Source organism: Strix aluco, chromosome 21 (genome assembly GCF_031877795.1).
Source record: "Strix aluco isolate bStrAlu1 chromosome 21, bStrAlu1.hap1, whole genome shotgun sequence".
Lineage (NCBI taxonomy): Eukaryota > Metazoa > Chordata > Aves > Strigiformes > Strigidae > Strix > Strix aluco.
The window spans coordinates 11,998,327-12,025,952 of NC_133951.1; the positions used below are offsets into that span (position 1 = coordinate 11,998,327).

Consider the following 27,626-nt stretch of genomic DNA (forward strand, 5'->3'; position numbering starts at 1 on the left):
GAGTGAGGGTTTTCTGAAACAACTTTGGACTCCAATTCACACACCCTGATCTTTCTTTGGACAAGCTATAAGAGGACTTGTGTGGACTTGGCCAGGGGGGTCGGGTGGTGTGGGAGCAGCCGTCCCCACACCAGCCCCCCAAACCCACTCTCCCACTCATAAAACTTAATCAAGACTGACATCTTTAGGGCCCCACAAAGAACAGCAGGAGCACGGGCAGCGAGCTGCCAGGGACAGACCGTGACTTTATTCTGTCTTTAAACATAGCAAATGACATCTTCTCTAATATCACTGCAAAAATACTCTGCCTGGGTAAAATAGTATGTATATACTGTACAAAGACATAAGTTTAATATATCTTCCTATAAGTACATTTATACACATAAAACAGCATAAATTAGAAAAGGGACAAACGGGTATATAAAATTCTGGTTACGTACAAATCTGATTAAATTAGCATTTACATTGTGGTTCTAACATATAGTTTGTTAAATATAGCGATGTGCATACAGTACATTGACACCCCACCCAGACACGAATTAAAACAAGGGGCCAGGTATTCACTTAAACATACTGTAGGAAAAAGCAGTGGCCCACCTTGGATTTTTTTTTTTTTTTCCTCGTCTTGGGGACTCACAAATCTGTTCTTCGAAATTCCTGGCTTTTCCAAAGCACTTCCCAGCAGCTGTCCTAAGCGCGGATGTTTGCTTCTCATCATGACCTCTTCGCTTTGCCCGGCTGACCTCCACGGCACAAGATTATCTACCAAAATCAAAACAGAATGGCCTTACTTTTCCCAGCAACAGGGTGTGTTTCAAGTTGGTTTTACGCACATGGGAGGAGGAGGGGGAGGGATGTCCTGCAGTGTTTTACTTTCCATTCAAAGGCAGATTTGTGAGCGGTTTATTTATTTACTCTCCCCCTCCCCAAATTTACAGTCCTGGGAACAGGAACCATCTGGCTTGGTGATAAGTGTGTCTTGCCTCTAGCTGGCACTGGGCTGAGCACAGCCATGCTTGCGGGAGTTGGGTTACTGGGGGTGAAGTCCCTTTGCCTCACTAAGTCCTCCCAAAAAGTTCAGCTCCCGGCATGGCGGGAGGGGAACGGTGTGTGCCGTGCATCACCGTGTCTCTCCGGGGCCTGCAGATGGAGCCTGGAGTTAAACACCTACATGTTAGACTGGATTAGGTGAGGGGAAGCCTAGCCTAAGTCTCAGCAAAACCTCTGAGTGGAAGAGTAAAGCAGGCGCACAGAAGAACAGGCAGCAGCAGCGAGGACCCTGAACCCTTCACATCAGCTACTCACGCCACGGGAGGAGGCTGGGGATGCTGGTGGAAGATGTGCAGCAATGTCTGGCCGAGGCTTGGGCAGAGCTGTGGGGCTGCTGCAGCGCCCCAGCGGGTGCCTTTGCGGATCCCAGCCCCGAGCCAGGGCGCAGATCTCCCCTTTATCAGCTCCAGCCTTGCCAGACGTGACCTGTGTCTGCCAGCAGCACGGCTGCGATCCCCACAGCCCCAGCTCCTCCTCCTGGGATCCGTCTCTCCACAGGCCTCAGGACCATCACTTGCCCAGTTTGGAGGCACAAGCGTTGGCACTGGATTGCGCGTTTCCCAAGGGACCTCAGTTAATGTACTGATAAGCTGGGCTTAATCCTGCAAGCCCCAGCTACCCAAAATGCCTGTCAGAGCTACCAGGGCAGGAGCTGCTGTGAGGAAGAAGAGGCCAGTCAGATTCTGCCAAATTTGCTTATGCCCTGTGAAACACGATTACTAGTAGAGCCTCACTGAAAAATCTATGGCTTTTCCTCTGCTAACAGCCAGCTGTTTAAAAAAAAAAAAAAAATCACTTAAAAGCATTAATGTCACATATCCACACAACAGAACGAGAGAAACACCATCCAGGAAACAGCGAGGAGGAACTTGGGCAAAGAGCAGTCCCACGGAGCCGAAGATGCACCTGCAACCTGGTTGCTTGTATGAAGACCCGTGGTCTGGAGCAGCAGGGATGTGTGCGGGCCCCACGCTGGGGCACGGATTCCTCCCCTCTGCAGCCAGCAGCGCTGCTGGCATGGAGACGTTGTGCTGGCGAGGGTGGCCGCGGTGCATGGGCTGCTGGAGCTCGTGCTCCTGCCCGTCCGTCCTTCCCGGGAGCAGTCAGGAGCGGGAGCTGCAGTGAGGAGCTGCTGGAGGCTGCCGGGGGGGAGTTTTCGTCCTGCCCTGAGCACCCTGTAACCAACACTGCAGGCAGGAGCCACAGGCAGCAGCATCCTCTGGCAGCACAGGAAGGCTGCCCAGTTTTGGAGGTAGCCAAAAATCGATGTGAAAGGTATCTGCCTATCAGTGAGGGGAAGCTGTCTTTGAAGAGCTGCCCGCTGTTTGCAATCTAGCCTGACTTAATGAAATGGCTCTCCCGATAAAGCCTGCACATCAACTCTGGTCCCGAAGCTGCCAAGCTTCAGCCAAACGCAGGACGCATCATGAGTGCCTGGAAAAGCACCGAGCAATCTGCTGGAAGAAATCACCTTTCCTACTGAATCCCAGAAGTTTTAAGAAGATCCCCTGGCTGCATTCCTCAGGTCCATGCAGGCCATCTTGCTTGCTGAATCCTGTAGGATTTCTTTTGTCAAACCTCCCAGCACTACCCCAGATCTGTTCTGGCCGCGCCTTGGTGGGGTGAGCCACTGCAGGGGCTCCCGAAAGCAGAGCTGGCCAAGCCATGCCCTGCCTGGCCCAAAGCACACACCGACAGCTCCCGACACCGCTGGAAACCTCACCAGTGCTGATAAACCCACCGAAAAGTGGCAGCTGCTTGAGCAGGTAACCAGAAAACAGCCGTAACTGCCACAACCATTTGCAGCCAGAGCTGGGTTTGCTCTTCCCATCCCACAAAACCTTCCGACCAGCAGAGCAAGGGCGACGCAGCCTCCTCCCAGCATGACTCCAGCACGGCACCTTCTCCTCTCTGAAGGCTTTAGCCTGCTGTCCACCTCAATAACACCTGAGTCCTTCCTGCATAAGCTCAACATCAGACCTGAAAGCGCTTAATCCACCCCATCAGTGCAAGCAAGAGACGTACTGAACTTGTTTAACCTCTTGCCACTGGATCCTTCAGCAGTCCTGGCACAATCAGCACCACCATCCACATTCAGTCTTGTTGAGGCCACTTTTTATGAGCCCTCCTTGGGCTTCTCATCTCTCCTCTGATCTGTCCCTCCTTCTGTTTAATGAAGAGGCAGTTTTCAGCAATTAGCAACAGATTTTATGTTAGACTGAAGCTGCTTTTCCTCACTTTTAACCGCTGAGCCTCTGAAGTCTTGCTTGAGGTCAGGGGGAAGGCAAGATGTTTCAAAATGGAGAGGAACTGCTGGGTCTGAGCATTGCTGTTTCTCCAAAAGTATGTCTAAGTTCAAAGCCATACTCATGGCGTGGGCTGTGGGTGAATATTCCATTTTGTCACAAGTTTTGAGGTTTTTAAATGTCTTTTTGTTGCACACTGGAAAACAAACAAAACCCTTCCCATGTTTCCACAAAGCAGAATGCTGTCAAAACATTTTTGTTGGATAAGGTCAGGTTTTCTCTCCCTCCTTCTCCGCACAGAAGTGACCGATGCCTGAAACCCCCCTTGAACACGTCACTGAGACCGAACATCTCAGCGCTGAGAAAACAACGAAGTTCAGTGAAATTCAGAGCATCAAAACATCCCGACCAACTCCCCGTATGCACTAACGCAGCGGGAGCCAGCGCCGCACTAGCTGGTAGACCAGATGCAGAACACATTACCATCAGCAATGGGGGGGCAAACCTGAAGTTCTAGCTGCAGGGACTTTATCTGGAAGCTCCAACTGCTAAGCCACCGTATCAGGGAGTATTTTTGGAAGGCGCCTTCCCTCCCACACCACCTCCTCCCTAACGTGACACGTGTGAGTTGCTCTGTCAGGTTCATTACAGCGCAGGATTTTGACAGATCAAAGTTCATTTAATAAAGCGCCTGCTGTTGTACAGCGGGGGTCTGGGGCTGCTTTTACACGGCAGAGTCCCAGCAGGAAGGCTCATTCAGGAGCAGCGTGATTCCTGCTTGCTGGCATTTGCTCGTCCCCAAACCACATGTTCAAGAGCAGGTTCATCAGAAGGAAGCAAAGGATTTCTCTCTGGCCCTGCTGCTCCTTCCAGGGGCCTGGGCCACCAGCTTCTCCATGGCCACACGACTTTGACCAGAGAGGAGACATTTTAAATATCCTTCTTGGGTAAGGGAGTCAGACAACTAGAAAACTCTTGTTCTCAGTTTGCAGCAGGTTATGTTACAGGTAACAAAAGAGAATTGGTCTAAGGTTTATGCGACTTGAGTCGGATTTAGGTAGTGTTGTTTCAAAGGGAGTCATGAGCTAGTCACCTTTTATCTAAATTACACTTTGCATCAGTTAATAGGAAAGTGCCTCACAGAGGTCAGCCTCAGCATATGGAACAAATCCCAGGATCCTGATAAAGTTTTTACTTCCTCCTTTTCAGGCAAAACTCCAACAGCAGGATATGTAAAAATGGAGTAAGGGATTCAAAAGTCTGCCAAGTCTACAACTTGAAATCCATTACAATATTCTGCTGTATTAATGCATTACTATTATGAAGACACCGCTGATTACAACCAGATCATAGCACGGTACCAACATCTGCCCATTTAGGGGTTATACTTAACACAATAAATGCGTGTGTAACAGGAAGAGGAGCAGGAGAGACACTGCCAGGCTTAAGTTAGATTTTAAAAGGCCAGTATCTTCTTCCAATGGTAACTGAGAAAGTGCCATATAAAAATCATAAAACGGTTTCAAATTCATTATGACTTTCATCTTTGTACTTGGAAAAGGAGTTTTCAGTTAACTTGGAAATGAAGAGACTGGTGAGGTTCAGGTATGTTCCAGTTGCATTCCATAAACTAATACCACTGACTGTAAATGCAACAGGGAGTATGACGTTTCTATTTCTAAATCATCACAGAATCACAGAATAGAATCATAAAATGGTTTGGGTTGGAAAGGACCTTAAAGATCATGGAGTTCCAACCCCCTGCCATGGGCAGGGACACCTTCTGCTAGACCAGGTTGCTCACAGCCCCATGCACATGATGGTTTTGTTCAAATTAAAGCTATTCCTGGTAATACTGGAAATCTGCGCAAGGCACAAAGGTCAGATCTGGATCTGGACGTCATTCTGCATCTGCACTTCATTCAACTAGTTCGTTCAGATCCATCTCTAATTATTAGGTTTGGTCAGCTTTGCCCCATCCCTAGCTGCCATTTAGTGGAGGTGTACTTTTCCTGGCACTGTCCCTATAACTTAATTAGCTATTTTAGGCTTCACAGTGAGCTGGGACAAGGTGGGGGCAACAGTATCTCTTCTGTAAGAGGTTAATACTTTCTTCTTAGCATGAGGGCTGAATTGCAGTTTTAGGGGTCCCGAATGCTCACAGGAGGAAACTCATTCTCGTCATCAAGACACACTGGTCCAGTTGCAAACTCATGCTCTGGGATAACCTCTCCTCGCAGGGCACCGCCGTCCTCCGAATAACCTGTCCAAGTCAAAATACAAAATGTTACAGATAAATGGATGGAAGGAGGCTGGAAACAAACAGTGGAGACACTGTGTTATCACCTTTTTAGCCCTGAGCTGCTTTCTCTGGCTTTTTGGCAGAACTCTGGGGGACTGCGGAAGAGAAAGTGATCCCCATGGACACTACAGATTAGGGAGTGGACTACATGGGTAGCTCCTGTGGCATGGGCTTTCCTCCTCCCGCCGTGGATGTAAGCCCCAATTCCAGAGTAAGATCCACATCTGTGTGCAGACCTTTGGACTTGGGAATATAATGAGATAGTCACCCAGCCTTCTGCAATAATTTAGTGCTAGCTTCGTTAGGTAAGGTGTAACAGGTTTGGGAGAACCTGTGGCAATCTTGCCACAAAAAGAGTGAGATCTGACTTCTACACCCATGGTTTCACCTCCTGGAAACCAGCCCGGCAGCAGCTGCTGTCTGACACACCGGGAAGCTCGGAGGTGGTGCCGGCTCTGCCAACGGGCCCGTTTGTGGTACGGCTCTGCACAGGGGGGGAAGCGCTGGCGAGGGGCCCCAGGAAGCAGAGCAGAAAACGCCTGGCCTGGATTTGGGGCAGGGGATGAAGCAGGTGAGCTCCAGAGTCCTCCTGCCCCAGTCTGCATTGCGCCAGTGGTGTTTCTGGTTGAACCCTTGGAAGTTGGGAGACTTTCCACGTTGCCCCAGGCGGCTTTTCTGCTCCTGCCTGAGGAAGGGCAGACATGATGCCTACCTGGCATGGTCGAAGTTGAAGGCACTGTACTTTGTCTGGCTACAGTTGCTGCGTAAGATTGAGGTAACGGAGGCCGAAGGTCGTTTTCTTTGTTCTCCTCCGTCTTTCCTGAGCCAAGCAGACTAATTGTACAGGAGCAAGAGAAGGGAGAAGAGTTAGTTCTGATCCCAACCGTTCCTCCCTCAGCACCAGCTAAGACAAGCACAGGCATCCACGTCTCCTTGAAGCACATCACCCATCCACATCACTGCATCCAGGCACTGCCTGCAGCCCTAGCAGCGCCGCCGAGGAGGAGAGCATTGTGCTCTGCAAATAAAGCAGGGGGGGAAACAGAAGATAGGGAAAGCACTACTTCGGCTAGAGGACAATGCTGGCACGAGAATAGAAGGGAAGAGATTGACCACAAAAGCTTTAGGTTACAAAGGCGAACAGTGTTTCTAATCACAGAGGGGGCTCCAAAGGGCTTCCAACAGGAGCAGACTAGATGGGAAAAGCAGCCCTGGCTAGTTTAGGACGGAGTTTGAGCAGAGATATAGTATGATGTAACGTAACTCATGACCCAAGGGCCCTTTTCAGTCCTCTGATGCTAAGAGGAACCCACATACAAAGCTGGCCCGCCAGCTCCGGACGGCTGCTTCGGGACGGGAGCGGGCGGGCGTCAGCGGTGTCTGAGGGCGGTGGGGCGGCCGGAGCACGCTGGACAGCGCAGCTTTGAAGTGCCGTTCTTTTGTGGCTTTTCAAAAAACTGCTGGCATTTTCCTGGCTGTCAGCCACCTCCCAGCTTAGAGCACATGTTACATCGCACCCCACCCCAAAGGCTTCACATCTGGAGCCAAGTAGCCCAGATGAGGGGGGTGGAGGGGGGCTTATGTGCTTAATCAAATTTGCATACAAACTGAGCAGCAGCACGGAGGACGCTGCTTTGGCACTGCACGCCGGCATCTGTGCGTGGTTTTGTTTACGGAAGCTCCCAGTGTCGCTCCACACCATCCTCCCCCCAAAGTCAGCTCTCCAGCACCCGCTCACGCCTGGGGAAGGTGCTCTGCCCTCCTGCCACCATGCTGCCGGAGGCATCTCGCAAGGCACAGCCTGCCCGCCTCTGCTGTCTCAGCTCAGGTGCCCCGCAGCTGCTGAGGGATCTGAGGTGTCTCTGGTTTCTGCTGCGAGGAGCCCCACGGCCCTGCCTGCTGACACGGTCCCCACCCACATCGTCAGATCAGGCAGCTAAAATCACAAACTCAGTTCTAATATTCTTGCTCCTACAGCTCCATTTTGTGCTTTCAGGTGAAATATCCCTTAATTTTTTAAGGATCAGATGTGTCTGGAGGTACAGTTACCTGTGTTTCTTAATTAAGACACACTCCCCTCCATCTTGCGGGTCCAAGTTATAGATACAGAGATGTCCATCTGACGTAGTCACCAACAGTCGAGGCAGCTTCTGAATCCTGATGAGAAAAGCATCATGAGTCCAACCACACCTGCGCTCCCACCCAGGCACAGCACACACCCCTGCTGCGTGCTCTGCAGGCATGGCTACAAGATAGGGGCCACAGAGAGCGGTGCTCTGCAGAGATAGTTGTGTCTGCTCACAGCCTGGCGCGGCAGAGGGGATGCAGATACATACGTGGAGAGGGCACAGATGTTCCTTTGTCCGGAGATGTTCAGGCGGACAGTGGCAAAGGCTCGATCCTGGTTCATCATGCCCGATACCTGAGCAGGGAGGTAGTTGGTAGCAGCCTGGAACATCTTTCCCATGTAACCGCTCCAGGTTGGAGGCTCTTCTGGCCGGCTGAGGGGGGTCACAATGCAGCATCAGTGGGGTTATGGCAATCAGCGTGACAAAACAGAGCAGGGACTGACAAAATGATCCTGATCTGAGATACATGAAGGCTTTCTTTGGAGCACCCGCACACGGTGCTGCGCGCCAGCCTAGCTGGCTACACGGGAACGCCAGGGCAGGGTCAGACTGGCTCTTAGGAAGGATTTCTTTGCAGAAGGGGTTGTTGGGCGTTGGAATGGGCTGCCCAGGGCAGGGGGGGAGTCCCCATCCCTGGAGGGGTTGAAGAGTCGGGTTGACCCAGCGCTGAGGGATCTGGTGGAGAGCGGTGTGAGGTTAATGGTTGGACTGGATGATCTTCGAGGTCTTTTCCAACCAAGATGATTCTGTGATTCTGTGATTCTGAGGCAGGGGACAGTGGCAGCCAGTAAACCCAGAGCAGGCCTGGAGAGGCAGACAGCACGGATGCAGCCTGTAGCTTTTCCAAGGAGCGAGTCCCTCAGGACACAAAGCCAAAGAGACAGTTTGCAGCTGGTATTGCTCATGAAGAGTACGTGGTGAGGAAATGGAGGCCAGCTGTGTAAAGGCAGACCTTTGAAGCCGAGCCACCCCTGGGGCAGGCAGATTAACCCAGGCTAAACCCCTCACCTGTCAGTGAGATGCTCCAGTTTAAAGATGTGCACGGTCTCCGTGTTGCTGGAAGCACAGAGGAACTGGGAATCCATGCTGAACACCAGAGAGCTGATGTTCACATACCTGGGGCCAAGCAAGGACAGCACTGGTCACTTCATGGCGTACTGCTCAGGGGGAACCGCTCGGTTTTGCTCAGAGAGAAGAGGATGGGGACCCATATGTGGTGAGGAGTGCCCTGCCTGCCTGCTGCTGAGCCTGCGGGCTGAGTGACTAGCATTTCCCTTTGCTCAGCAGAGCTGGGGGGAGCCTTGAGCTAGTAACAAACAGCCAGAGAGGTGGGAATGTCCTTGCTTGCAGAGTGGCCTGCAGAGTGAACATCTGTGCCAGCCTTGCTACAGCAGCTAAAGCTTCTAGTACTGCAAAGGCCAGGGAGGATACCACAGCCACTGGATAGTGGGATACATACGGCATCTCCTCCCGTGCAGGTTCAGCAGGGCCAGGGTGTCTCAGTCACAGCAGTTTTTGCACTTGCAGAAGCATGTGAAAAATCACAGACAGGCCAGGGATGGGGAAGAGGGAAAAGTCAGGAATGGGTCTACTGAAAATATCTGAGGGAGCCTGCAGAAGGGCAGCAACAGCCCATTGCTGCCATCGAGACCTGGGCTCTGCGCAAATGACTCAGTAGCTTCAAAGCACCTCCTTTGATCGGGCAAGAGTTGGGCTGGTAACTTTGGGGACTTCATTATTTCAAGTAAGAAACAAGAAAGGACAGGGTAAATGGGCTGAATATACCTCTATTCTCTGCCATCGCCCTGTTTTGCGACACACTGAATTGAATCACTAAACTTGCCGGAGGCAGCTGGGCACAGTGTGGCTGTCTGGCACAATGACATTTCTATCTGATACGTTTGCTCTTGTTTTCTTTCTGCAAAAGATGCCAAAGCCACCAGGATCTGACGTTGCCCTGTCCCTCTGTTTACATTTCTGCTCCGGGAGCCCTCTGTGTACTTGTCACCGACAGAAGAATGAACTGACCTTTTCATCCCTCGCCGGAATTCATAGAGCTTTTGCCCCCCAGGAATGGAAAATACACGAATGACTGTGCCCTGCAAAAAATGCAAATGGAAAGATCACGCAGGAGCAGGGCAAAGAGCATAAACCCTTTCTCTGACACACCCAGGAAACCCAGGATGTGCAAAGGCCCCTCCTGTTTGCCAGCTGGAGTCAATGTGAACCCGATACACTGGCCGTCTCCAAGTCAGAGTCCTTTTAGTGCCACTCCTGTTGGCCATGCTTAGGAACAGGCAGCTCAGAGGTCCTGCTCTCCACACTGCAGGCAGCTGATGCCCCAGAGGGGCAGGGAGCACAGGCAGCAGGGAGGGTGCTTGCAGCAGCGCTCACTCACTTTTTCAGAAGCACTTGCCAGCTTCGAGCCAGTGGAGTTGAAGGCGAGAGCAGCCAGAGGCCCGTCGTGGGCAGGAATCGTGCAGGCTGTTTTCTGTAGGGCAGAAGGGAACATGAGCGCAGAGACACACTGTAAGGGCAGGATGTTCCCCACCTCGTACCCTATCCAGGCGTGCCGGTGTGGATTCACAGGATCGTATTGCACTTAGGTACCCCTTCAACATCCTCAGCACTTCTTATCTCTGCCTTGCCTTGAGCTCAGTCCCCGCTTACTACGGCCACTGTGATTACAGAAAGCTCATTTCAGGGCCAGAGGTCCCCAGCTCCCCACCTCTCCGGGCCACAGGATCGCAGCTGCGCCCGCTCCACAGCCCGGCATTTCTCTGTGCAGAGACCCAGCCGGGGCCTCCCTGCACTTCGCTCGGCCGTACAGCAAATCCTGCTGCAGCAACACCACCCTGGTGCCTGCAGGGAGCCCAGGCCCTCGCTAGTACCTCTCACAGCAGCAGCGTGTTTTCCCCTTGCGCTCTGCTCCTCCCCTGCTGCAGATCCTCAGCTCCCGCTGCACGTACAGAGCGACAGCCTTATGTAATCCAAAGCCCTGGCATAAACAGCAGATAATCATGTCCCTGCTTTCAGCCAGGGACAGATTTCCTGAGGGGGCTTTGGACATCTCGCCCTCTCTGTGACTTCGAGTCCGGCATCCCTTCCAGCCTGCAGCGTGGCAAAGCAGCTGCTCCAGGTCCTGCGCTTGCGCCTGGAGCCGCCCCAACCCTCTCTGACCCACTTCAGTCACACCACTCCCGTGGGATATGCTGCTGAACCCCCTATAAGAACCCCTCTGTCAGCCTGGCAGCAGCCCTCAGGGTGCGGGGTAACAGGTCACGTTTCCCTTAATATCCCATACCAGGAGTTGGATGTTCTGATCTCAAAGAGGCTGTCTGCTTCGCATGACATCCAAGCAAGGGGGATGGGGAATGTGCCTCTCCAGGCAATTCCCTTGCAGTCTAGCTCGGTGGAGTGTATTTATCCTTCCCAAAGGCCCTGTTGGGTTGGCTTTGCTGTGGTTCTGTTTGTTTTCAGTCCCTGCCGGTATCCAAATGGGCGAGCTTCGCACTTACCAAAGTATTTCCGTCGTAAAGCGCGATCTCTCCGCTGGTCGCGCTGCCGGGATAAGCCAAGTAGGAGTTGGCGTGGTTGATCGAGAGAGCGCACAGACCTGGCAAGGCAAGAAGGACGCAGCTGAGGTTGTTTGCTGGTGGAGGACGGAAAGCAGAAATGTGGCCACAGACACGGCAGGGGGTTGGGGCTGTGTCTCATTTTGGGGCAGATTCCGGCCCCGGGTGCGCTGGCCACGCCTTGGCCGTGGGGGACAGTACAGCTCCCTCGGCCCCGCCACCCTCCTCCTCAAACCCTGCTCAGAATTTGGGCACTTGGCTTCTCCCCCTTAATCATCTCCTTCGAGAAGGTAGGAATAGGCACATGAAACACAGCAAGGGACATCTTGATCTCAGGGCTAACAGGACTCATGCCCAGGCACATCTGGGCACCTCCAGATGTGCGCAGGGTGTAGGTGCCAGGGCAGAAGCTCAGAGGAGCAGCGCAGCACGGCCAGGCAGCAGCTGTGGGGCTGAGCAGCACCGTTTCCTTTTTCTCTGAATGGAAAAGGGAAGCAGGGAGAGACAAAGCAAATGCCACAGTTGTGCAGGGAGTTTCTGGCTGACAAGGAACTTGAACCTAGCTAAATTTTAACCACAGAGGATATTCTTCCCTATAACAGCCATCTGGTTTTATGCCAACATGAGCATAAAGGTTCCCCAACACCCCTTTCAAAGTGAGCAGGAATTACAGGATGAGACAGGGATGGATGGATGTGTGTGTGGGTACGTCCATCCGCCTGTCCCCCAGGTGACCTCGGAAAAGAGCATCTCTTCCTGCCTCTCATTTCTGCCGCTGGCTGAGGACCCATCCCAGTGAATCCTGTCACATCAACGGGTCTCACTTGCTTCCTGCACCACGTCCGTGTGCTCACAGTCCTCCCAAATCTGACTCAAGGCTTCAGCATGACCTGAGCTTCCTGGCCCCCACCCGGGGGGTCCCACCTAGTCCCACGTGCAGAGGAAGCCGTGGGGTTAAAGGCTGCGGGGGATGCTGCCACACTCCCCAAACAGGACGCCCGCATGCGTGCACGTATATGCACGGACACGCGGCCACATGCCGTGCAACCCATCGTGTCAGGACACGGCCCTGGCCCAGGCCCAGCAGTGGGGAAGGATCAGCTGAAGCTCTTGTTTTAGGTCATTGTTTATAACTAAACAAAGAGACCGCAGCGGAGCCAAGGAGCCGCAGGATCGGCCGGGGGCCCCAGGGATGCACTCCCTATCAATCAGAGGCATTTACATCATGCCAGGGACCGAACGCACCGGGGAGAAGAGGCACAGCAGCAGCAAAGTGCAGGCAATTAAAGGGCACCCAAAGAGGGAGGGATAGCAGAGGGGCAAAGATAGCCCAGAGACTTCGCTCGTGATGAGCATCCTGTCTTTTCAGGATGGTCTTCCCCCGGCCCGGGCAGCACGGGGGGATCAGCACAGCCCTTTCTCTAAGAGGAGGATCTAGAGAACGCTGGAGCTAAACAAAGCAAGCTCTGAGCTGGTGAGTCACCCGCTCCCTCTGCTCCGCGCCTGGCTGGGAGAGCCGGACGGGAAACCAGGCCAGGGGAAAACACAGATGCAAGTGTACTGGGCTGACCTCAGGGACGCACAAAGAACAAGGATCACAAGGGACACGGGCAGCCTTTGAAGATGCTCCTCTGCTCTCGGCAGCCCCACAGCCCTGAGGAGGGCCCATGCATGCAGTGGCAGGCTCAGGAGGGAGGAGGCAGGCTGGTGCTGCTCAGGGTGGCAGCTCCGGGAATGCCACATTGCAGGTGGCTTCCTCAAGCAGCATGGAAAAAAGCTACAGTGCCCGAGAAGCCTGTCCTTGCCCCCAAACCAGCAGGTCCAGGCACATCTGGGGCTTGCGGGGAGCCACGTGAGGTGGTTTCCAAAGCTGCAGTTGTCCCTGAGATATGCCCTGGTGGCACGCATGTCACCATGAGCACGGTGACCTCCTCGGCACAAATCCTGCCCCTGACATGAGCCACATGAAAACCAACATGCTTGAGCACACATAAAAAAAAACAGGCTGGCCCACTTTTCTTCTGCGTGGAGGAGACTGGGCTGGGAGGCAGGTCCTGGCCAGGAACAGCCAGGGATCTCACTGCGACCGGCCGGGGGGTGTGCAGCGAATCCCGGTCCTCACTGTGCTGGTGTTACCGTGCCCAGGGCGCACACTTTTCGGGGGGGGTGGTACACTTGCCGTGTGCTCCTACAGCCCCCCAGCACAGATCCCCAATCCAAAACGGGTCGTGTGGTGAGGCTGGACTGCCTCGGCCTCCTGGACATGCCATCCTGGGGTCAGGCTTGGGACCAAAGCAGATGGTCCAGGGACAAAGGGAGCACACGTGGCACAGCACTTGTCACTCAGCTCATTTCAATGACAGCTGCTGCAGTAAAAGGGTTTTAAAAAATTAAGCCCATATGAAGTTCTGTGATCTGCAGCAGCCCACTCCTGGCCCGGCGGGTGCTGACTGCTGTTGCTCTTAAACCATGAGCTGATCATTCAGCCCCACTGCAGAACAGCTTCAGGCCTGGGTATCCCTGCCCTTCCTGCTGCTGCTGGGCTTCCTTGGGAAGGTTTTAAACTTTAATTATATTTGCAGTATTTAGTATGTTTAATCCACATGGAGAAGCCATCTGTTGAGACCTGAAGTAGGTCAGAGGAGCCGCCAGAAGAGCGTCCCTTGAAAGCCCAGAAGCCAGGCATGAGCACATCAGCAACTTCCCAATCAACCACCCGTGAAATGATGCTGCAGCCTGCGACCGACCGGGATAGCACAGCAACACATGGCAGCGCTGCCGCAGGCGCTCGGCCACGTTTTCCTCTCCGTGGCTAAAAATAGCTCCTCTCCCATGAGCAGGAAAGCTGGATTCACCTACGCTGCATGGAGAGGATCTGCTCTGCAGCCACCTGCCCTGCCCGTGGGGTTTGCAGCATATATGGAATAATATCAGGTGGTAACCCAGGCTCCTGAGGACTCCCTGGCAGGGAATTAGCGCTGTGCCCGGCTGCATTTTCTGCCCCAGGTGATCTTCACAGAGCTAATCACTTTGAGAACTGACCCCAAGCCTGTAAGTAATCACGGGAGCTTTCTACCTTAGTGGAGCAGTCGTTCGTGGCCAAAGGAGAACCCGGGTTAACTTCAGGTCTGCAGGGAGTGCCGAGCTCTGCAGCACGGCGTGACGCCGCAGAACTGACTCACACCTGCAGCACGGGGAAACGGGGCTCCTTTGTCCGGAGACCAAAAACGCCACGGGACTCTCTGACGCAGGGCACGGTGAAGGCAAGGCAGGGAGCCTCGGAGGGAGAATTTCAGGTTGTCTTATATGTGGAGGGAAACTTGCGGTCCTGGCCTGCCCCTAAAGCTTTCCGCTTGTGAAAGAGAATAAAGGCACGCTGCGGGAAGCTGTGAGCTGCACACACATCTCGTGTGAGAACGGGAAGGGACCAGACCTGGGAGGTGAAGTCAAACCACACTGACCATTTCTGCTCTCCTTTGACATGTTTGCACAGGACAGAGCAGGGGTTTGCTCTCCCAAGCCTGCCTCCACACATTTCTGGCTCCCCAGTGCTGAATTACAGAGTCAGAGAATCATCAAGGTTGGAAAAGACCTTGAAGATCATCTAGTCCAACCATTAACCTCACATTGACAGTTCTCGAATTAGCGTACACAAGCCACAGGCTGGTTTAAATTCTAACACGAGTGTTGTGGCTCTACAGAGCTCCTGCAGATCTCTCCCTTTCACACAGTTCTCCCACATTTACCTGTTGTATTTGGAGGTGTATCCATAATAGTCTTCAAAAGCTTCATGTCCTTAATGTTATGGATGTAAATTGACTCCTCCAGGCAAACAACCAGCCTCTGCAAGGACACAAGGGACATGCACAGAACCTCACCAGCATGGGCACGGTGCCTCTGTCTGCTGCTCCCACAGCTCACACACCCAAACCTTCACTGTCAGAACATCCCTCCATCCTCTCTCACTGGACAACCTTTGATTTTGTATGTCTCTGCTTTTGAGAGCTGCCTGCATCTGGTCTTGCTTCAGAAAGCAGATAAAACATCATGACTTCTTCTCTGCTAAGAGCTGATCTTCCACAGCCCCAGACCCCAGGAACAGGAAGATACATCAGGGTTATACCCTGCCATGGGCCTTGATTGCTATCTATTCCTACCCCAACTTTTCTTTGCAGTTCTTTTCATTGCAAATTACTTTTTGATCATAAGATCCTGCTTGTCAGTATGCCTACAGATGGAACTATGTACCCCTTGCCCTGACTTTTTCCTGATTTGGGAGCAAACATTTAGGTGCTGGGCCTCCCACTGCTGCTAAACCTAATGCATCTGTTCAGCAAATTAATGTTTGTTTCCCCATTCGGGACTGGCAGGCAAGACTCTGCTTTATGTACCCTGCAGAACTGCGTAAAAACTGAACTGGGAAACAGTTGTTCAGGGACAGTCACATTTACACCATTTTGGCAGACAGGTATTTCCAAGTTCATGTGCTTGTACCTCTTCTGCTGCACTCGTCAGGAACAGCCACCCAGCCAGCCAAGAGAGGAGCTGCCAAGCGATGGGGAGGAAAGGCAGAAAGGAGAAAGGAAGCCTAATGCTGTAACCTGAGCACTGGGCCACCATCTCAGTGACCGCTCAGCTTTGTGTCTCAGCTTGGTCCAGATCTCTACGTGTTACCAGGGAGACATTTTGCACAGAGGCTTTTTTTGGGCCCAGGCTTTGGATCTGGCTGAAGGGTTGTGCGTTCTAAGTCCAGCGAGTGCACAGCTCCACCTACATTAGTGCCAAGTGTCCAGAAGTGCTGAAAACCTCCCAATAAAAACGTTAAGGCCAGACTCCATCCAGGCTCCTGAAGTTGGAGCACCCGAATCCATGTACAGGAAGCCTCCACCTCTTTAGAAATGAGGCCACTTATTTAGTATCTAAATGTGGAGCTTAGTCACTGACTTGAAACACCCACATTAGAAAAATCTTTGCCTTGCTCCACCATTACTCTCGGATCAAACTCTTTCCCACTTCTATTCCTGCTAACCACAGCATCTGGGGCTGTGTCAGAGCCATTTTGCATTTCCAGGAAGACTTTGCCTTTTCTACAGTAACAGCCATCAACTTGCTAGCAGGGACCGTCAGAGTAATATTTATACAGCTGATTTCGGCAAAGCCACCACGTGCTTTCCCAGAACTGCAAAACGCGCTGCTATTGCTGTACAGGTGAAGGGAGGCTGCCAGAGGATGGCAAAGCAGCAGCCAGAGCTCAGCAAGATGCTGGCACTGACAGGGACAAAATCCAGGAAAGCAATGGGGGTGGGAGCTGAACAGGCGAAGGAGGCCGGGAGAAGCTCACCACGAGTTGGAGAGGGCTGGTTCTCTGCCTCCTGCCCTCCACGCAGCCCTGTAGCCCACACTAACGTCAGCGCAAGCCCTGCTGAGGTGAGGAATGGGTTCAATCCTCACTGTGCACACAGACAGAGCCTCAGAGAAGGTGCCGGTGCTGGGATTGCTGCACTGGGTTCAAGGCACTGCGGCTTGTACAAAATGTTACTGCTCACCGGTATTTTTCTCTAGTACTTCAGTTTGTCACAAATCAGTTTAGATAACGGAGTTGTGTGTTGAGGGCTTAAATGTGGTGGGTATGGACACAGCCAGCAAAATGTATCAAACCCCTCCAAAGAGCTCCACAGGGTTTCAGCAGTGAATGAAAACCCAGGGAGGTTCTGGAGAGCTCCTCAGCAGTCCCACAGCACGGCCTTATTCCCTGCTTTGAGGGAAATCACAATCCACCTTAACACAGAGTTATGATGGAGCCTGGAACAAAGAATTCCCATGGATCAACAACCACCAAGGGACTTGGTTGTTTGCACAACGAGGACTTTTCACAGAGAGATCAAACTGAAACATGCACCATTTGTTTGAGTCCTGTTCCTGTTTTATTTGCCGGCATTTTCCTGGGTTAATGCCTCGTATGGGATTTGGCTTTCTATGGACTTTTAACGAAGTAGTTTTTATACAGAAGCCCAGGCAAGGGGTTCACATGTCACACCACATGCAGAACCCAACTGCCACCAGTTTAAATCTTGAACATAGACTGAAACAGTGACTTTTCTCCTGTCTACCCAAGTATCTGTAGCATCTTCAAATCTCTCCAGGTGTGTCTGTTACGGCTAGAGGATGAGTTCAGCCCAGGATTTGAGCACAAGCTCACAAAGCAGCCAAGGAATGCTGATGCAAGGCTGGGCCTATGCATCATCTTCAGGCAATCTCCAGAGCAGCACATGGGGAAAAGCCTGAACTTATTTTATTCTCACACTAATCTCCTAGAGCTGCTAAGCAGAACCTCCCAGTTTATTTTTATACACATACATCTATCTGCAATTCAAAGGAAGTCCTTATTTTGCCAGCTTCATTGTAAGTTTAAGTGAAAAAAATCAATTTAGGACAGATTTAATTGTAGTACAGGAACTTCTGGTCAAACACAGCTTTACTGGAAACTCAGCCCAGAGTTTCCTTATGGGAGAGCCTTACTGCAGGACTCACTGCTGCTAACTGAGGAGAGGCTGATTATATACAATTACACAGACTGCTTATTTCTTCATTGTAAAATTTCCTCTGCTTCTTATGGCATATACTTTGAGAATAGTTATGAACAAAAAGAAAAGATGACTTAAAATCCTCCAAAAGGGCTCAGGGCTGCATGAGGCTGTATCAGTTCAGAGAATAACACTCTAAAAGCTTTCTTCTAAGTGGCCTGAATGTTTTCTATACCTTTAAAAATAAAACAAGGCTGCTAGCAATATTTGAGAAGCAGCCTTTCACCCCATCCACAGAGTTCAAGTTACTCCTGGGTTTGGTTACCAACTTCGAAGGTCTCATTTGCAACCAAGATGGCAGAAGTGGGCCTGAAGTCAGGATGTGGAATCCAAGGGAGGGAGGAAGATGAAAAGGTGGTTTTTTGGCAGGGCTGCGTGCTGAATAGGCAAGAAGGCAGACAACAAAAAGCCTTTGTGTAACTGCTACGAAAACAAAGACTTAGCTTCATTCTACTGAAGCAAACAGTCATGGCAGATGATACCCACAGCCATTCTGCTCCTCTGTCAGAGGAGCCTGAAGCAGAGCTGGTTGGAGAGGACAGGTACCCACCCCTCCTGTCCCACTCCACAGCCTCCGTGCACACCTCCCCAGGCGGCCGCTGCTCTGCTGGTCCCCGCTGGAATGTCAACACCAGCAGAGAGCCAGAGAGGGACAACTCTGGCTAACCCCTTCCCCAACCTCTTACCTGCCGATTCAGCCGGATGGACAGTATTTTACTGGAATAGCTATAGTTGCAGATCTCTGTCCCTTTCTTGAAGTGGTAGACATTCATTTGCTGTGGCTTGGCATGACTGACCACAACCACAAGGCTGCTGGAGAACAGACGCTCCACGATGTAAACATCTGGGATTTCATCTGGGCACAGAAGGAAACCAAGACAGAGTCTTTAGCTTGGCTTATGGTTGGTTTGATTGCAGCAACAAGTAAGACTCAACTCAAGAAGGAATCGGGTTGGAACGCTCTGTGCTAAGGTGTTCAACATCTGCTTTTGTCGAAAATTTCTCCTACCTGGCACAAAGCATTTAGGTCAGAGCAGGAAGGGGTTAATGAACCTTCCCCTGAAGGCATAATTTAAGCCAGCCCCCTTTGACTGGGCTGTTGTGCCTCTCTTGGGCAGGGCCCTCCAGCTGAAGCTAATCTTTGGGAAGGGGATATACAAAAGAGGAGCTCACCCAACTTGGCTGGGGACTTTTCTGGAGGGTGTGAACAAACTAGGACTTACTGAGGTAAGGAACAAGCTGTGTGTAACCTACTGTTTATTCTGCACGGTGTCTGATTTCTCCCAGCCTCCTCAGGGACATTTAGGCTGACTTTTTAATGCTCCCTCTGTCACTGGGGTTGTGGTCTCTTGAGAGCTCTAGCATGGCTCTGGTGAACAGTGGTGTGGTATGTCTTGCAGAGACCGCGTTTGGGATGGCTCCTGCTGTGCTGAGAAGGCACCATTACAGTGGTCCTGGTGGACCTGTACCTAAATCATCAGTGACTAGGACTTCTTGTGCAGGTAGCCCTGAATGTGCTCAGTGCTTAGGCTCTGCTGTGTTGGAGGTACAAGGGCTGCTCACGTTTCTGCCCATCACCTTGAGCGTGTCACCAGCAGGAATCTGTTTCTCTTAGGCCTGACTCTAGGCGCAATCCAAACTCCTAAATACTTTTTGATCTAAGTCTATGGCCTGCTGCTGTGTAGCAGCTCAGTTACCTTGTGAGGCAAAGAGAAAAGGAGCCTGGACTTTGCTCCAGATGATGCAGCTACATCCATTTGCTGGAGCTCCTTCTATAGCCAGTGGAGAGAGCCTAGCACATCCCAGCTGTGAGGTGTATCTTTAGCGCATCTCAGCTGAAACACTTCTGGCCATGGCCTGAACCAGACTAGAGTGCATGTTCCATGAGGCCTGACTTGTTTCGGGCTGTTAAGTGCATTGCATGCTGCTCTGAGCACAGCTAATAGCTGAAAGCCTGTTGTGAACGACCTTCTTACATGGGAAACCTGTTCAAAACATCTTGCTTGTAAATACCACATTGGACTAAAAGCCTGCAAGTTATCCAGCATCTGTGCTGGGAGTCTGTGGTCTCCTGTCTGTGTATCTGAAACATGCTAGTGGTAAACTACCTCCGAATGCTGGTTTGTAGGACAAACTGCTCCTGTCAGACTGACAGCAGTGAAAAAGAAACTGGACTCTAAACTTGTGGGAGCCCTTCAACTTTGTTAAAGTACTGCTGGCTGTTTAGAAGCTTCTCCAAGGCTGTAGCTCACTTTAAAGGCTGCTGTGCACAGGGCAATAACCAGAGCTGTTCCTCTCCTGGTAGGGGTACAGCAGAAACAGATGCCCTCTCTGCAGCAGCAGTGAGCAGAATCATCCCCTGAGGCAGACCAAAGTGTAGTAATACAGGTAAAGTCTGTCGGCCAATATTCCACTGCAGTGAAACAGGAGACTTACTGCTTTCATGGACCTGGTCCAGTTGCTCCACAGAACTTAAGGAGAAAAGCCTGTATCCAGTTGTAGTTCCAATTGCCAGGGAGCTGCAAAGACAAAAACCGGCTAGTTCAGACCTTAAGGCCTCCAGGTGACAGTAAGAGTCCCTGCAGGGAGGGGAAATGGGTAGTTCCTGGTACAGGGATCTGCGAAAGGCACAACTTCAGTTTCCACACTCAACCTAAAGCATATAAAGTAACAAACCCAAGAATCCAGCTTTCCATCTGAGGCTACTGCAGCCGACAGAAGGCAAGTATCCCTGTGAGACAGCAAACTGTCATCCATTTGTACGGTCCTGTGGCTAGTGGAGGAACAAACAGGCATAGCTCTACCCCGGAGGCTGCAGACGGGACCTTTGCGACATAAAAAGGGGCTGTTTCCTAAGCCGGGAGCTGATCTATTTGCACCGACACCCTGAGTTGTGAGGGCTGGGGAAGCTTTGCTCTCCCTGCTCACGACAGTGAGTGCAGGCATGCAGCACGAGGCATGCTCATGCCAAGTGCTGGCTCTGCTCGGTTCCAGATATAGTAAGCACCAAGCTCTAGGTCTTAAATCAGCAGCCAGCCCAGAATACCACTGCACAGCGCTTGTGCTGGCGGCGGTGGCCAGCAGGTTCCTGTCAGCAGCACATCGCCACCCATCAAAGCGCTCTTTGTTTAGACACAACAAATGCAAAGCGGGGCTGCACAGGTAACGATATCTCCAGGGGTGAGGCTGGTATCTGTGATCCTTATCTGGTACCCCATAATCCAGGCTAGGGCTGCCAAATGCCATGTGGCTCGCTGCTTCAGGGTCGTTGTTGCCCCAGTTGGAAATGGTCTTAAAGGGTTGGCTCTGAAGCGGGTAAACCACAGGTTAGCAACGGCGTAAGGGTGAGAGGCTCCAAGGAAACCCTCTGTTGTCTTGAGGTGGTGGTGGGGCCACGCTTTGGCACAGGCTGCTTGCCAAGAGCCCGCACGGAGCCCTGGGCGACTCTGCCACCTACAAAGTGGCCACAGCACAGGCCATTAGAAAAAGCCCTAGGAGGAAGTCACTTCCCTGACCATCCAAAACTGCCTCCCAAACTGCTGGGGAAGTGAAAAACCAGCGATTCCTCGGAATTTCCTGCCTCCCTTGGCCTCCCAGGGACCCAACCTGGGGGCGACTGGGATGCCAACCGAGAGCCGGGTACCCCCAATGGGGGAGATAGGGCCTTGTGAGCCGGGGGACCCCACGGGGCCAGCCCCGTTTGGGCCGTGGGGAGAAGAGCCTCGCCCGGGGTCCCACGGACCCGTGGGCGGGTGGGGGTGGGGGGGTGTGTGTGGAATCCCGCGGGGGTCCCGCCGTAGGGCCGGCCCCGCTCCGAGCTGTCACGGGCGGTGGGGCCGGGCCAGCCCCGCCCGGCTCGGCCTCCGCCGCGCTGCCGTCGCCCCCCCGCCCGCCCCCCGCCCCGCTTACGTGCAGTCCTGGTTGTAGGAGAAGCAGCTGAGCGCCGCGGGCCCCCCCGGGGCCTCGGCCGCGGCCTCCATGGAGCGGGCGCGGCGGCTCGGCCCGCTCCGGCCCCCGCGGCGGCGGCGCCTCCCCCGCGCCGGCCCCGGCCCGCTCCACAGCGCCCAGGGGCGGTGCCGCTTCCCATTGGCCCGCACCACGCCGGAGGGCCCGCCCCACCCGCGGATAGACTCTCGGATCGACCTATCGGCGAGGGGCAGGCGGGTCGGTCCCGCCTCCCAGGTTAGCGGAGCCGGCTGCTATTGGCTGGCGGCGGGGAACAGCTGCGCGTGGCCACGTGGTGATGTTGTCGTTGCATCAGACGGGCCCGGGCAGCTGTTGCGGGGGGGGGGGGGGGGGCACATCTGGGGGCACGGTACAAGGAGGGGGCAGCACCAAGGGGGGGCGAGGGGCGGGGGAGCCGCTGGTGACACCTCTGGTGGCGGCAAGGCGGCCGCCCGCCTCTGGGCCGATGCTCCGAAGGGGCTGTTTTTCCCTTATTGACAAAATTTACACGCTGAACTTGCTGCGTTCGTGCACGGAACAGCTTCATGCACGTGATTCAGCCGCTGCTACCTTGTGGGGTCACATCTACCGAAGGGAGGGGGGATACAAAGAAAAACAAACCCTATGCCAGTCCCTAAATGACAAATGTTCTAGAAGTCAGTACAATGACATTAACAGTGCACAGAAAGGCAGGGGCAGAGCCTGCAAACCCCCTAATTAGATGAGTAATCCTCATGTGAGTGCTGAAGTCATTGGCCCTCGATCACTTGATGTGCACCACAGGACTTTTGGAAAAAAGAGCCACATGCAATACCATCTAAATGAGGCAGATTCCATGTGGACACATATATCCGCCTAGATTAATCCCCCTTTGCAGCATGTGGGCCTTCGAGAGTCCGTAATATTCCCCTGTTACAGAGTTTATAACCTGCAACTGTGACGATGGTTGATTTTGGGGAGGAAGTATGAAAACGCACAGCTTCAAAACAGCATTAGCTTGGAGTGAGGCTGATGGCAGAACGTCCCTGGGACACACAGCACATGAGGGACACTGCAAAGGCTGCTGGGGGGGAATAATTTAAAATTCATTATGTTTGGGGGGAAAACATTTTCTATTCATAGGGGCCTAGTGGGAAGCTCTAATAAAACCCCGAAATTAAACAGAATAGCTGGTTTTGAATGTCCTGAGACTGTCCCTGTGGATCAGCACACTTGGATTTTGAAACAGGGATGTCAGATGGAAAATGGAGTTGTGGAGCAGGAAAAAAGCTTAAAACCAAAAAAAAAAAACCCCAACAAACAAAACCAGAGAGTCAGTGCCTTGTAGTTCAAAAAGCAGTTTCTGAGCAACTGCTGCTTGGGTAATCACCATGAGCTGGTTTTAAAATTAAGCCCTGATACAGCAGAGCCACTGAAGCATCTGAGACTTGGGCAACACAATCATTTTTGTAGCTCGACTGATGCAACCATGTTGGTCAATCTTCCTTTCAGCGAGCTGCCTACAGGGGCCATTTAATGAGCAGAGGTGGGAGAAACAGAGAGTTCTTGTCCTCTGCTACAGTGTGAAAACCTTTGGCGGCCTTTGGAGCAGGTGTTGCTGTTGGGTACAGCCATGCCACAGTGATGGCCGTGGCTCTAAAACCAGGGCCAGCATCGGGGCAAGCTGCTCCTCTGGCTGGAATAGCTTCTGTGTGTGGGTGACACCCAGCCTCACAAGAGCCCTTGGACATCTCGGGATCTGTGCTCCGGTAGATGGGGGCATTTGGGCTTTGGGCATGAAATAGAAGCTGAGGCGCTGCGTGTGGAAATTGTGGGTCTTTCTGGTAAAGAAATGAGGTGTCTCTAATGTGTCAAATGTCAGGAAATAGCTAAACTGATTTTTCAGGAACACAGCTTTGGAAGGAGGTGGTAGTTAGGGTAGTAGTTAGATCCCAGGATCTTTCTTGGGATCTGGGTATATGTCACACCTGGGGAAAATGGTCTGGCAGAGACAGCAGACAGCCCTGCCAGACACCAGAAGGATAGTTCTTGCCCTGATGCGTGCGTTTGCTGGGAAGAATATGTCAGGAGTTGGCTTCCCTTTCCTGACAATCCTGTGATTGCAGTAACTCTACTTTGAGTGCAGTAACCATTGACAGTAACAACCTCAACTCAGTCATTAACTCTAAAACCAGTCCAGAGTGTGGCCATCTGATTGTGAATATTTTTCAATGCAGAAAACTTTGTGTGACAGATGTTGGTTTGTGTTCTCCGCCCTGGGTGTATGTATCCGAGCCTTAAAGAGGAAATGGAGGTGGAGAAGCTGGGAAGCTAGCCCCTGTGCCTAGAAGGGCCTTTCCCAGCCCTGCGTGTTGCCACTCGACATGAGAAGGGTTAGGTACCTTTTGACAGATTTTAGGCTTTCCCCTAGCTCGGCATTTAAATTCCAGCCAAGCTCTTCCTTCTCAGATAAAACCCTGTTCCTACTGATAGGTCTGGTATTTGAATGAGATCTGCTACAGGAAAAAAAAAAAAGGTCTTCGCAGGGGCTAAATCTGCTAAATATCCTTCACTGGTATTCATGATAACCAGGAGCCTGTTGAGGGACTAGAGCCTTCCAGGAAAAAACAGGCAGGAGGGAACAGGCAAAAGGTGAATGTCTAATAAGGAGAGCAAACATTTCTCACAGCAAGGAAACCATCTTTTGTGTGTGAAAGGCGTGGGGAAAGGTGGCACGTACCCATTCGCTTTGCTCTTATCTATTACCCTTACCAAGCAGTATCATGATCATCGAGGGGCAGAAAAGGAAGAAGTGGCTGCAGCCCAATCTTTAGGGGCTTTAACAGTACTGAACTGCCAGTCTGGCTGCTCCAGGGCCTCCAGACAATAAATGCTGCCATCTGGTGCCCTGTGTCCGGCTGCACACATCGTTCATGCTGGTCCAGCATCAGCACACAGCGATGCTTCTACACGGCACTTGCTAGATGGAGCAAGCAGCCTCTCCACAGAGCAGTCTGTGGGTTATCCAGTGGAGTACTGCACCTCCACTAGCTTTCAGTACTGATGTAGGAAAACCACTGACTTCAGAGAGAGGCGAGTAGTCTTCCTAATAAAATGCTATAGAGTGGAATTTATACCTTGCATTCTCCACTTGCTCTGAGTTACTACTTGTTTATGTCAGGACAGATAATTTTTTTTTTTTCTCTTATACAGTGGAAAAGTGAGAAGAAAGCGGAGAGCTGGACTGCATGTGTCAGAGGGCAGTCTGCGTGAAGAACCCTGATCACAAGATCTAGACTCCAGAGAAGTCATCAGTTCAAAGCCTTTTCTTTTGGATATCACAATTCCTGTATGAAATATAAAAATGTGGGAAAGAGAAAACAATGGACAGAACCTACTTGTGACAGTCACCAGCAGTCTGGCTTGTCTTGCTAAATTGTCTGGACAGATCCTAACCTAGCGTGAAGAGGGGAAGGGGTACAGAGTGGAAGCGTGTGTGCCACGTGCACACAAGCAGTCTCATTGCACTCTGTTTAGGAACAGAAATCAGGAAAGATGCATCGAGACCTTGAGAGCCATCTGCTGGCACTTAAATCCATCAGGGTGATGGAAGGACAAGAGCAGTCATGCCTGACTCCACAGCTGGTCTGAATGTCACCAAAGTTTTGAGAGCTTTGTAGTAGTTTCTCCTTTTCAGTTTTTGACACTGACCCTGAGCCAGATTCTGCCATTTAATGAGCTGTAGTTAGTGAGCAGCCCTTTCAGAAGTGCTTGCCAAGGTCAGGGAGGAGCTTGCAACCTAATGCTACATTTCCGTGTAAATTGGATTAATGCTCCTTATCTTGTCTGTGCTCTGGCAAATATCCCATTTCCCTAACTAGGATTAGGGCATCACACTTACCCTGGTAATGGATTATCTCAGTGGAGGCTTTCACGAATTGGTTTGACACGCTGCTCACAGGAGTGGTACAGGCTGGGGGTGGCTGATCTCCATGTCTTTTTTGGGTGCACACTGGACTCCTTAAAGCCTTGGAGTCTCTTCAGCGGAGAACCAAAAGATCTGTACCACAGAGAGCAAAGGGGTTAAAACTGGAAGGGAGGAGAGAGAAACTTTTGCCAACCCATTAACTCTTGGATACAGCACTAACTGTAATTCCTCTGTAATTACCTAGAGATGAAAGAATGCTCTGACGTGAGAGACCAGAACTAGTAACATTGTGAGGGAGAGACAGGGAGCACACAGAGGCCCTGACAGACAGGGGCACGTTGGGTTCCCGCACAGCCTGGTGTGAGCAGACCAGGGGAGCAGCTCTGCACAGAGAGGCTACGGAGGGACAGGCTGCCCAAGCTCCTAGCATGTAAGCCGGTCTCATGACCTGGGTGACTTTCTCCCCCTTTCGTGCTAGAGGAGACAAGGAGGGGCTTTGAGGAGAAACAGCATAAAACATTGGTATAATAAATACATTCATAGCAGAAACAAGTTGGTTCTTGTTCAAACAGAATGCAGAGAGGCATCTATACTGTCCACTGTGGTGTACACAGAGCCAAGGTAGCCATTGCTAGCCATAGCCTCCAAGATGCAGCTTCATGACTTCTTTTGCAAACCGTACTGCGTTGGTTCTTGTGTGACTGGTTTAAAGCTCGTTCAAGTAATTCAAGTACCGATCCCCATTACTGGAGCATGCAAACGTCTCACGAGCTTGGATTCATCCTCAGCCCAGAAAGTGCTTTTATCCTCATCCCGCCGGGGGCAGCGGAGATGGAGCAAGGCTAAGTGACTTCCACAGGAGAGGCTGGAAATCAGTAGCAGAACAGGAAACTGGACCTACATCTCTTAATCATCTTGCTGCTTCAGATCTAAGGGTTACAGTTGGAGAATGAAAAAGGCTATATCGTATTCCTGCGGCGCACAGCACATGCCAAGCTAGCCTTAGCTGACATTTCAAAGACCTATTGTTTTTAAAGTGGGTTCCTTCCATTTGGGAAAATGTTCTATTATCTTGGGGGGAGGGAGGCAGAAACTTGCATCAGAAATCGCTTGATTCTGTAGCCAGTTTGTTAGATGTCGGTCCAGACATTGTCTGGATGTCAGTCCAGACCAAGAATAGCGGATCTGACCGACTGCATGATGTGTTTACTTTGCCACCTGCTTTCAGAGACAAGCACATAAGCAAATGGCTGGTTTGAATGCTTTCATGTGTGCGTTTATCTTGCAAGAGAACTGTGTCACAGATGATGCTCAGAGAGGGAGCTCTCCCCAAACTGCTTCTGTGTTAAAAGCAGGGGAATTGAGGATGCTTTTCAATGGGGGTATTTACATTCTATTACAGAACAAACACTGGTAGTATTTCACATGCATTCCTGGAAAAGAGGTCAACAGTAGCTGCACACTATCTCATTGCTCTTTAATGTGGTTTGCGTCAGAGAGATTTTAAAGTCAAGAATTGCATTTGCAGATGCTTGGGCAGTTCACAAACTGCTGAAGCTGCCCAGAGGTTGTATAAAGTTAACGATGCAAAACAAAGACGGTTCACATCCAAATTGCAGGAGGCAAAGATCTGCTGCTCTCCCATCTCCTTCCCTCTCTCCGGAGGCCTGAGCCTCACAGGGGCTTTTTTTTTCTGTGTTTTGGATACTGTTTTCCATCTCCCAGTTCTTGGGGCAGCCTCACACTCTGACCTGCATCTGTTTCCCACTGTGCTAATCCCTGTCCTCACTCAGAGTTGAGGAGAAGGAATGTCCCTGAAGTCCTTTAGGCTTGTGCACAGGCGCCTAAGGAAGGAGTTTCTGATAAATATTGTTGGGAGGGTGCTTAG

General features: G+C 51.8%; 1 protein-coding gene across 2 annotated transcripts; it reads right to left on the bottom strand.

Moving 5' to 3' along the window:
- Window positions 1-225: 225 nt before the first annotated feature.
- Window positions 226-25,730, bottom strand: WIPI1 (WD repeat domain, phosphoinositide interacting 1). Of its 2 annotated transcripts, none has more exons than XM_074847146.1 (13): window positions 25,712-25,730; window positions 20,323-20,405; window positions 18,573-18,742; window positions 15,049-15,145; window positions 11,246-11,343; window positions 10,126-10,218; window positions 9,756-9,826; window positions 8,736-8,843; window positions 7,935-8,099; window positions 7,648-7,755; window positions 6,311-6,432; window positions 5,459-5,559; window positions 226-762 (listed from the first exon to the last, which is right to left on the bottom strand). In XM_074847146.1, the coding sequence occupies exons 3-13, from the start codon at window positions 18,657-18,659 to the stop codon at window positions 715-717; spliced, it is 1,098 nt and encodes a 365-aa protein (XP_074703247.1). In that variant the 5' UTR covers window positions 18,660-18,742; window positions 20,323-20,405; window positions 25,712-25,730; the 3' UTR covers window positions 226-714. The 2 variants fall into 2 exon arrangements, with proteins under 2 accessions (XP_074703247.1, XP_074703246.1); XM_074847145.1 differs by lacking the exon at window positions 25,712-25,730 and adding an exon at window positions 21,796-21,929.
- Between the last annotated feature and the right edge of the window lie 1,896 nt (window positions 25,731-27,626).

Bases quoted from the DNA above. Each gene is read 5' to 3' on its own strand.
- WIPI1 (XM_074847145.1), bottom strand. From the start codon at position 21,866: ATGGAGGCCGCGGCCGAGGCCCCGGGGGGGCCCGCGGCGCTCAGCTGC. The intron at 18,743-20,322 runs GTAAGTCTCCTG...TTCTGTGCCCAG, and splicing joins GGACCAGGTCCATGAAAGCA to ATGAAATCCCAGATGTTTAC. The intron at 9,827-10,125 runs GTGAGTGAGCGC...CATTTTTTGCAG, and splicing joins TGGCAAGTGCTTCTGAAAAA to GGCACAGTCATTCGTGTATT.